At 25.4% G+C, this 11,955-nt stretch overlaps 1 protein-coding gene across 1 annotated transcript; it reads right to left on the bottom strand.

The window, feature by feature from the left end:
• Positions 1-230: 230 nt before the first annotated feature.
• On the bottom strand, positions 231-11,879 carry LOC107068561 (NPC intracellular cholesterol transporter 1 homolog 1b). Its single transcript, XM_015325082.2, has 23 exons — positions 8,513-11,879; positions 8,053-8,267; positions 7,664-7,794; positions 7,419-7,539; positions 6,672-6,861; positions 6,455-6,541; positions 6,107-6,324; positions 5,906-6,004; positions 5,566-5,768; positions 5,288-5,488; positions 4,878-5,082; positions 4,654-4,770; positions 4,338-4,518; positions 4,068-4,195; positions 3,720-3,977; positions 3,095-3,258; positions 2,864-2,979; positions 2,172-2,314; positions 1,843-2,039; positions 1,064-1,295; positions 864-977; positions 618-780; positions 231-527 (listed from the first exon to the last, which is right to left on the bottom strand). The coding sequence occupies exons 1-23, from the start codon at positions 8,733-8,735 to the stop codon at positions 490-492; spliced, it is 3,744 nt and encodes a 1,247-aa protein (XP_015180568.1). The 5' UTR covers positions 8,736-11,879; the 3' UTR covers positions 231-489.
• Between the last annotated feature and the right edge of the window lie 76 nt (positions 11,880-11,955).

The following is an 11,955-nucleotide window of genomic DNA, read 5'->3' on the forward strand; positions in this document are numbered from 1 at the left end:
GCCATGTGGCAATCTTTGTTGGTAATTTTCAACACCGCTACCTGGCAACCTCCGTCGGTAATGTTAAGAAACGTTATCTGACAATTGTTACTCTATCGGCAAAGAAGAAATTCTTTTTTTTTTTAAATTATAGAACAAAAATCAATATAAATAAATTTAATTTAGAATGAATAAGGTTTTCACAGATCTCATTTATTTGTTCTTATAAATATTAAATATCATAGACTTAATATATATATATATATATATATTTGGATCGATTTATCTAAATTATTTCTATTACAAATTATTATTTGAAATATATTGTATAAATTAATATCTGCTGAGTCTTATTTAAATATTTATTATAATACTATTTGTTATGTTATAATTTATTATTATTATTATTATTATATATATATATATATAAATATTAGAAACATAACATAAATTCTTTGCTATAATAATATATACATACATATATCTAATTAGAATAATCTACTTTCAATATTATCTTAACAAAGGTTTGTTCTGCTTACGTTCGGGTCCTGTAAAAATAATTTTTATAAAAATATAATTTCTTATAGAATAAAATTGATAACATTTAATTATTAGTTTAATTTATATATTTTTCTTACCAATAAAGCTTAATAAAACGGGCAAAAAGATTAGCCCATGCGAAGCACCAAATAATACAATTCCTAAGTACATTCTAAAATAGAAAACTCGAAATATTTGACTTTTAGCAAATCCCAATACTGCGATACCCACAAATTTGGTTAAAGTAATACCAGAAAAGACCTAAAATATTTATAATATATATATTCATTAATTAATATAATTACAATTTTGTCATTGGCGAATGTAAATGAAATTTTACTCACGGAACTTCCTGTTAACGAAAGTGCTTCCGAAGTACGAGCAATTCTTGTATCATGAAGTGATATTAAATAAGAATGTACAATATGACTACAAAATTCTACTGAAATTCCAGCAGCCTATAGAAATAATTATATATATATATATATTAAATAAATTTTAAATATAGATAATAATATCAAGATATATAATATTAATAACCAACCATAACTAAATTAACTAAAGATATCGCATTTAATTGTATATTCCACCAATACATGAGTCCACCTATATTGACAATAATCATCAATACAGTAACAACTACAATTATTGCAGAAAATAATGATAATCCAGTCAAGCATAATGTAACAACAAAAATGACGGCCAATGACAGGCTTATCGACAAGTATGTCTCTTCCCAGATTGTTAAATACTGTTCGTAGAACACGTAAGAAATACTACAATTAAATAAAAATCAAAAAAATGTTAAAAATTCAAATACACAATTACAATAGAAAATAATGAAGATAATACTTAAACCTTGTATATACAATTATGCCCATAATTATGAAAGTGGTCTAAGTGAAAATGAATAAAAAATGAGTTTATCAGTTATTACGCACTACATTATTATAAACTAAATCAATTCAATGTAATTTGAAACCGATATTATTAAAAATGAATCTTTAGATAATGTTTGTTATTTCAATATTGTATAGAATTCGTATAGTAGTGTTCAAGTATAAATCTTGAAATATTTCGAAATAAGAGATATATGACTTAGACCACTTTCATAATTATGGGCACATATATTTTATTTATACAAAATATAAATAAAATATATAAAATTATATTAATATTATTATAAATTATAATAATTACAAATATAATGTATAAATATTATTATAAATTATAATAATTACAAATTATATTAGTATTATTATATTATATTTATATTTATATAAAATATATAAATATATAAAATATGATATACATTTTATTTACCTGTAAGGGAATACTGTAATTTTCTTATCACTTAGTTCAGCATTATTAATCATATTTGTAATATTAGCAGCTATAACACGAGCAGCTCTTAATGATTCAAACCAATCGCTAGATTTTTTTAATGGTGTGTGAAATCCCATAAAATAAGTATCACCGATATCAATCAAACCATTCGAGTCATAATAATAATTAATTGCCTAGAAGAAGAAAACAACAAAAAAAGAACGTACAATCATTATGATCATAAATATATTGCATGAGATATAATTTGTGTGTGTTATTATTATTATTTAAATAAAAAAATAATAAAAAAATAAAACAAATCTTACGTCTCGGTAAGAAGGTCGACCAGCTTTAGCACAATATTCATCCGGAATATCAGAAATGAAATATGGAATATACTTTCTGAAGTATGTTTCATTTGGACGAGAATTATCATCGTTGATTGTTATATTACAAACGTTGCAACTTTCTTAATTAAAATAATAAAACTAATATTAGTAATATTTAACATTTCATTTAATAATTTATTTTCATTCATTTTAATTAACCCCTTAAGCAGCACGCTCGAGTTTAACACGAGCGGCGTATTATTTTTATATTTTTATGATTTTTTTTTTACACTTAAATATAATACAAAATGGAAAATAAGAATGTGAAAGCAAAGAAAAAGAATCGTTGTTTTTTTTTTTCTTTACCGAAAAATGTTTTTTTCCGAAATAGTAATTCGAAAAAAAAAGATTACAAAGTCGTCGTACGTGTAACATTGCAATATTCGACTCTTTGCTGTAATGTAGAACAAAATTAGAAAATTAACATAAAAATATTCATTATTTCTGTTTTTTTTTTTTTAATTTTTTTTTGTCAAAACAATGTTCTAAACTATGTCTTTATGGCTGTTTTTTTTTTTTTTTCAAAATCATTGCTGCTTAAGGGGTTAATATTAAATTTTTATTATATAGGTTTAGTATAAGCGATTTTTAAAGATATTTTAATTAATAAAATAATAATAATAATTTACCTTCTGTGTGAGGACAAAAAGAACTATTGTTGGGATAATATTTACAACATGTATCGATGGCCGACCAATCGAAATAATCGTCTATCCACGAAGAAGCAGCTTTCGATAAATACGATCTGAAATAATTCGTACGAATCATTTCTCTATCCCATTGAAATGAAATGAAATGAAATTGAATGATAAATAAATAAATAAATAAATAAATAAATAAATAAATCAAAAATCGCTAACATAGACGATTGATTAGCCGCAGAATATATTTGTGTGTATAAAGAATCCGCGTTACACTTTTGACCACCGCAAATTGCATTTTGTACATTGGTGTTGCTATAATTTAATCCTTCCGTTACTACAAAGTATACAGGTGGTCCCATGGATAATAAATCGTCCATAAACTTGAAAAATAAAACAACAAATATAGTAATTAAAAATAATAAATAATTTTATTATTACTAAAGTAAAAAATAAAAGAAATTAATATTGGTACTTACACGTATTAGCGCTACCGTAGCAAAATTCCACTAATGCGCCAATCTACACCTCAAATTGTTGCGACAAATCATAAAATAAAAAATTTTATTTAAAATCGAAACACTTTTAAAACTCAAAACATCTCTATTTTCTTTCACCTGAAAAGACCTGTCGCCATAATTCTGACGAAACCTTGACGAAACCCTGACGCAACCCTGACGGTTGCTGTGTGCAAACAACAAGGTTGTTGTGTGCGAACAACAAGATTGCTCTTTATTGGCGCATTAGCGGAATTTTTGCTGCTGTGGCGTTAATACGTAAGTACCTTAATATTAAGAATATAACTTATAATAATTATTAATTATAACAAAAAAATATATATTACTTGGAAATACTTTGAAACGTAAGAATCTTCAGGCATAGATAATTTTTGTTCCAAACCAACTTCGATACTAGGAAATACAGCAGTGTGAATGGTAAACATTGTTAGAAAAATAACAAGAACGATTATTCTAACTGGTTTTTTCATAAGAAATGATGTATAAACTTCTTTGAACACAATATGAACCAGACCATGATTATCAGATTCTACATGTGACCTTTTATTCGTTGAAATGCAACAGAGCACATCTAATCGAATTTGCTGAAAGATAAGAACATTTGATTTATCAAGAAAATATTTCTAATATCAATCATGTCAAAGATTACAAATTAAATAATACAATTATATTACATCTGATCTCCAAGCATCCAAAGATAATAAACTGATGAAGGCAGTTATTTGAAGTAAGAAATTAATTAATATAGACACAGATGCATACATTGCAAATGTGTTGACAGCTGGCATTGATGAAAATGCACCTATAACATTAGATATATAAAATAACATCTACAATTTTCATATTAAATAAATTTAATTTCATTAAACAATCAAATAATTAAATACATTTTTCCTTACAATTATCTTATTAAATTTATTTAATATATTTATATTATTTCTTACCAATTAAAAAGCAAAATAATTCGGACATGCTGGTTAATAACATCGATGGTCCAACCATGGCTGTTATTCTACCTAAATGTTCAGGTATGGATTCATCTGGTCGTTTGCGATTCCTTTGATAGGTTTGTACCAAAATAAATATATTATCGACTCCTACAGCCAATACTAGGAAAGGAATTACCTATGTACAATTATTGATATGAAAAAAAAGATTTATTCTTTAATTAAACAATTTTTTTTGTGGTGTTTTTATAATATAAATATATATATATATATATATTAATTTAAAAATTAAATAAATTATATTAATAATTACCTCGATCGTTAGCAAAGTTGTAGTTACACCGATGTATCCAAAAATTCCTAATGACGAAATTACCGATGCAATTACTATAATAATACCACCAATACTAACAACGATTTTACTTGAACCCTAAATATAAAATTAAATTGATTATTTTGTTATCGTTAATGAATTTCATTGCTATATATATATATATAAAAAAAAATATATATTTATGTTTAAGATTGATTTCTTACAAAACATTTTTTAACAGATCCTCTCATTTGTCCTAACGCAAATGAAATGTAGATGAACATAACTGCATAACTAATTATCATTGTCACAACTTCTGCTTTTGATGATCTATCTAATTCATCTTGAATAGATTTTTCTGTTACGAATGCCACATCCATAAAGTCTGGTTTTTCATGTATTACCCAATCCTTCATAAAATTGATAAACCTTTTTTTTGTTGTTGCATATAAAAACAAATATTAATATTTATGAATTAAATTAGAATACTGCAACTTCTTACAAATATGTATGAAGGTTGTTGCCTACTCTAAGGAAAATTCATTGACTCCTGATAATAAAAGCAAACCCTTTCTTACATGTAGTATATTATTCAATATTGTTAAATAAAATAAAACAGATAATGTGGGAATACCTTTCTTCCCATTTAATAATAGGTTCGAGTTTTTCTTCATCTAAATAATTATTCACTAAAAATGATAGAATTAATCCATTAGCTTTGATATAGTCGGAAGAATCATAATTAAATTCATTTTCTTTTAAAAATCCTCCAACAGCTAAGGCAGGAAAAATTGGACCTTTGTATGGGGCCAGACAATCCGGATTAAATGGATTTCTAAAATAAATCATTTTTTTTATTTATTTTTTTATTATGAATATTAATCGTTCAATAATTAATTTTCTAATACTTACTGCATACATTTGTAAAGACGATCCAAATAATTAGTCTCGTATCCTTTTATTATGTCAGTTTCATTAAAAATAGTTATACTGTTTTGAAAATAACCCCATATACTTTGTATCGTGCAATAAGATACAGACATTGGACCAAGTAACTCATTATACACAGGAGCGTAACAATAATTTTCTAAACTTTCGTTAGTATCTCGTCCAAGCTTAACAGGATGAATAAAATTTATAATTACATTTTATTCATAATATTTGCGCGTAGATGAAAATTTATATTTAAATTAATAATATTTTCGCGTAGATAATATAAAACTTAATATCACACAATTCGTGATCTACTTACCTGTATAACTTTTTCTTGAAGATCGTAAACGGCAAATAAAAAATCCTTGTTAAAGACAGGTCCGTATTCTTGAATACCATTTGACGTATTGTGTAAAACCTAGAAAAAAAAAATATATACATATATATATATATATATATATATATATTTTAATAATTTATAATATTATAATTTTATAATATAATAATTTTCTGTACACACCTTATCAATACCTATTGGCTTTATATAAATTTGTTCGGTTCTGTAAAATGGTCGGAAACGGGTGTCAAAGTAATCCTTCTCTATTCTCGATCTACTATTGGGTGATGCCCAAATTTCAATCGGGTTTACAGTTATAATGAGATAATTCATTCCATAACCCATTGCCAAGACTGCGTATGATGATATGAACAACGATAGGACTGGATATGCGGCAAATACTGTTCGTAATTGAATAAACAATTAGTATAAAATATTCATTTTTTTTTTTTCGTAATGTCAAAAGAAAGAAAGAAGAAAAAAAAGACACGAATTTGTTATAAAATATACAAGATTGTTTATCAAATTTACCTGCTCCCCACGAGTAAAAAAATTTCTCGAAGATATTTCGAAAGATCGTGTGACAATCTATCATTGTAAACCTAAAAACAAATATACCTGTAAAAAAAAAGAAATTTTCTTGTTCAATATGAAACGCGATCAAACAATGTTTCGTATATATATATATATATATATTTATTTTTTATTTTAATTAATCATAATCTATCGTTTGATAGATATTACGTACGTTTTTTTTTCATTTCTGATAGAAACACATAAATTCCAGTAACGATTATGGTAATAAATACTACCACAATTGCAGCTATAATTCCAAAACCATTTACACCAAAAAGAATAAAATCATTTGTATTGATCGTTAATTTTGTTATGGGACATGATGTTGGACAATCGACGCAACTGCAGCTAAGCGACGTATTCTATTTAAAATAAAATTATACAGAAATAAAAATTATTATATCATTACATGATATAATATTACATGTTAGAAATACAAAAAAAAAAAATTACAAAAATTAAATTCTCGCGTGAAAAACTAAATTATTAACTTATTTATTAATTATTTAGTATTTTATATTTATATTATTTATATTCACAATTTTCCTTACAATAGGCAACATTTCGTACACACTTGTAAGAAGGTGTTGCCTGATGCAAGGGGCATTGAAACTTTGCGAATAGTACAAAGTTAAGAAAATATAAAATATATTTATATATTAATATTATATATATATATATATATATATATTTTATATTTTATTTTCATGTATTTTGTCGAAAGGATTAAAAATTATTGCAAATAATGACACATACATTTAAAATTATACTTATCGTATTTATAAGAAAAACAAATTTCTAAATGTTTTATATTAAAATATCAAAAAAAGAATAAAATAGAAATATATAATACGATAATATTAAATAAAATTTATATATATATATATATAATTTTTGAAAAAAAAAAAAAAAAACTCACATCGTAGGGCTCGTTACAAGGTTTGACAATTACATTCCAAGGATTAGGATGATCATAGACATTGTTCATTTGAAATGGTACGAAACTGTTATCACTCACACTGCCCATATATTCGAACCATCTTTAAAAGATAAAATCCAATAATTGTTATTACGATTGTTAAATAAATCACAAAAATAATAAAATAATAATAATAATTATTATTATTATATCTAGTGTTAAGAGTGTTTCTTAAGATGATTTACTTTTTTGGTGTGCATCTGCTTGCTCCATGTGAACCACATGCAATATCCATCGCCAAACCACCGCTGGATGGATTGATTACATTTTTACAGGATTCAAAAGTTTTATTTATGTATTCTTCAGATATGTATAACTGAAAAAATAAAAAAAAATAAAAAATAAAATAAAACATACAATTATATTTTTTTTTCCGATGAAATTTACGTATCAAATTAATCATATTATATTTTTTATCTTCTGTTCGATTTAAAAAAAAAAAAAAAACAAAAAAACAAAAAAAGAAAAGGTAAGAAAATAAATTGTACGATAAAATGATAGATAACATTTCATTTAAAATATATATATATATATATATATATATATATTTTTTTTTTTTTTCTTTTTTAATAACCTCGAGTTCCGTTACGTATGTACAATTCTCGTAATCAGTTTCCATTTTGGTCACATTCATAAATCGTCTTTGATTTTTACTGCAAGTATAATCGCATATCTCTCGAAAGATATTTTTTAAACAAGTCGTACACCTTCCAAATATACCTTCGGCCATTTTCATATTAGCATCGAGGTTAAATATTTGCGATGCACTACAACAGGTTTTCGGTGAATCTAACAAATAATAAAAAAATATTCTAATAAATGAAATAATAATAATAATAATAATAATAATAATAATAATAATAATAATAAATGTATATCAAAGAAAAAAATTTTATAATAAGAATTAAAAAAAAAATGGGATCAAAGTTATTTAGCGTCACTTTTTATTCTACGAAATGAGACTGAAAGTAATTTCAATGCGAAACACAGAACTTTTTGAAATTGTTTTCATATAAAATAGAATTTATACCAACCCTCTTCCTCGAACAAATGTGGACACCTTTTTTGCAATAATTTCGTAGCAGTCTCATTGTTGATTGATTGAGGTGCTACACTGTAAACTCGTGTACGAGATTTAGATTCGATTTTTGTACATTCGCCGTACCAAACGCAATGATCTTCATCCTCGCCGTTGATCGGTACACACTCGTTGTAGAAAATAATTAAGAACAATAATATCAAAGGTAAAGTTTTCATGGTTGATATAAAAAGAATTAAAAAAAGAAAATAAAGAAACACTAGGAAACGTCGAAAGAACGAATAAATAAATAAAATAATAATAATCAATAAATGTATTAAGTGAAAAGAATTAAAAAAAAAAAAAGAAATAATAATAATATTAATTATAATAAAAATAAAAAAAAAATAAAAATAAAAATGAAAAATGTTAGGTCGTTCGATTATAAATGTTCCTCATTCTTCACGGATAGAATTTAATTATTTTTTATTTTGTTTTGTTCTTAACGAAATTAAATCAAAACCAATTCAACTCCAGCACGTTTATTTCCGTTGAGTTACGATCGAACGACTGAACACGAAGTCGTTTCATTAATCTCGGATATTCAAGTCAAAGGTATTTCTATTTTAAACGAGATTTCTTATCTTGCAGGTGAGTACTTCGAAAATGGACCGACGACCATTCAAGTTTATCAATGACAGGGACAAATTCTTTTTTACGAAATCTTTTGTTGTTTTCTTTTCCTTCACGTGTATGCACTTTTTTTTTTTTTTTTTTTTTTTTTTACTACTACTACTACTAATTCATTATTTCACGTTAAAACATAGTCAATACTTCTAAAGGAAACATTTCAAATTGCTGAAAGAACGATAACTTTACGATAACCGATTCTCATAAAATTTTTTTATCGAAACATCTGAAACACCTGTGCGACATTGTTATCAACTTGACGTCGAATCACCGATAACATTTATTTCTTTTTAGACCGTTATATTACACATTGCAGACAATCGTAATACAAATATATATATATATATATACATACTGTGCCCCGCCACGCGTTGCTGTAGCTCACAATCAGTCCGATCCACACGTTTTTAATTTGAAAATTTCAAACTTTTTTTGAATATAATACTTACTCAATCCAATTAACGATTTACCTTATACCGCCATCTGTTAGAATCTTATCGAATTAACAGAGATAATCATGACTCTTTGTTAATAAACAAATAATATTCGATTATAAATTGAGATATAAACTATCCTATCTTTCAAGTTGGATGAAACTGCACACAGTGTGCAAAATTTTATTCAAATCAGTTCAGTAGTTTAGGAGTCCATTGCAAACAAACTACGTGACACGTAATTTATATTTACTATTGAAAAAAAGAAAAAAAGAAATACAAAAAAGAAATCATACACACAGTGAGAAAAAAAAAGAAAGATATCAGAACGCACAAATTCCATAATGAATAATCATATTTTAATGACTCAATGATTGTACAAATGGGTCACTCTTAAACGTCTCCGCTTAACCGAGGAACAATAACAATAAATACAGCAATCATCGTAATCATAATATTCATTACTGATATATCGTTACGTAATTAGATGAAAACGGAAACGAGATATTTTCTCTTGTGCTGTATTTTATTTACCATTCATACGTTACAAGATTTCTTTTCTTTCACCTTTGAAGTTTCATCGTCACTCAACGTTAGACATCAACGAAAGGAAGAGATATTTCTTTTATTTTTTCTTTTTTTTTCTTTTTCTTATTTTTCTTTTTTTTCCTTTTTCTTTTTCATTTTCTTTTTTCTTTTTTCTTTTTTCTTTATGCACTTTATTATTTTCTATATTTCATTTTCATATTCATATTCATATTCATATTCATATTCATATTCATATTCATATTAATATTCATATTCATATTCATATTCATATTCATATTCATTTTCATTTAATCATTTAATCATTTAATCATTTATCATATTTCATTTTTCATTTCGAAAGACTCGTTATACATTCGCCATTACTACCAACACACACACACACACATTATTCCATATAATCATCTCGTTTCGTTATCATTCGGTTTAACCATCCCCATCCCCATGCCCACCCAACCCCCAACCCCCATATCCCCGTTGAATATTTTGTTCTCCTCAAACACCCCCCCCCCAACCCCCGCCTCCCCCTCCCAATAACCCATGTTGTCTACCCAACCCTTAAATGACCCTATATTTTTATATAATATAATCCTACTAATCAATCCTCCATCTCGCGAAATTCACTGACTGAGTTTCGAGAAGACGACCAAACAAAGGTTGTGTTTTCTTATTTCACAATCAGTTATTCTTTTTTTTCTTTTCATTATTTTTTTTTTTTTTTTTTATCTTTCCCTTTTTACTTTTCTTTAACTCTCTCTCTCTCTCTCTCTCACACACACACACACCCACACACTCTTTCTCTCTCTTTCTCTCACTTTCATTCTCTGGAACCCTTCGATATTTTACACGGTGTCCATTTAATTATAATATCGAAGGTTATCATCGCCTTTTTTTTTTTCTTTTTTTTTATCATAATCAAATATATTATGTTCAACGGTAGCGATAAAGTTTATATCAATAAAATTTCTGGAAGAATGTCAATAATTTAATAATAGACAATAATCGTTCGACGATCCGTTGCGACCGGGGCGAAAAATATGAAACTCGGTTACTAGGCCAACTATTGGGATACGTCTCCGAGTTAGAGATTTTTTTGTTTCTTCTTACTTTTTTTTTTGTTGTCTTTTCTTTTTCTTTTTTTTTCTTTTTTTTTTTCTCTTATTATTCGGCTAACATTCCTTTGACTGCTCGTCAATTAATTATTTTAATCATATTTTTTGGTTGTTTTGTTTTGTTTTGTTTTGTTTCTAAATTCGTTCTCCCTTTTTTTTTTTCTAATATCATTTTAAAATTTTTCTTCTCTTTTGTTTGTTTTTTTTTTCATCCTTTTTCTTGTTTTTGGTATTTTTTTGTTTTCTTTTGTTTCATTCAATCATAATTTGTTTCTTTATTTATTTTTGTTTTTCTGTGTGTCTTCTTGTAATTCAAAGAAAGAAAAAGATTTACATAACTTATATACGTATATACTTATTAATATGTTGTTGTTATTATTATTATTATTATTATTATTATTATTATAATTATTAATATTATTATTAATATTAATATTATTATTACTATTATTAATACTATCATTATTATTATTATTATTATTATTGTTATTATTATAAATATCATCTCCTTATAAACTTTAATCATACTCATCGTTATCTCTAAAAATTCGAAAATTTTCTTTAGAGAAATTACGAGAGTTTTGTATAATGGAGAATAATATTTTGGTTGGTTTTTTTTTTTTTCTATTCTTCTCTCTTTTTTATTTAATCATTATCATTTCTTACATTGACTTCAT

This window comes from Polistes dominula, unplaced genomic scaffold (genome assembly GCF_049000335.1).
Source record: "Polistes dominula isolate Pdom_NZ unplaced genomic scaffold, Pdom_raw_medaka contig_18, whole genome shotgun sequence".
NCBI classification, from domain to species: Eukaryota; Metazoa; Arthropoda; class Insecta; order Hymenoptera; family Vespidae; genus Polistes; species Polistes dominula.

Excerpts from the sequence above, each read along its gene's own strand:
- LOC107068561 (XM_015325082.2), bottom strand. The coding sequence starts at position 8,735 with ATGAAAACTTTACCTTTGATATTATTGTTCTTAATTATTTTCTACAAC. Across the intron at positions 5,489-5,565 it reads CGTCTTTACAAATGTATGCA|AAATCCATTTAATCCGGATT; the intron begins GTAAGTATTAGA and ends GATTTATTTTAG. Across the intron at positions 3,978-4,067 it reads TGGATGCTTGGAGATCAGAT|CAAATTCGATTAGATGTGCT; the intron begins GTAATATAATTG and ends CTTATCTTTCAG.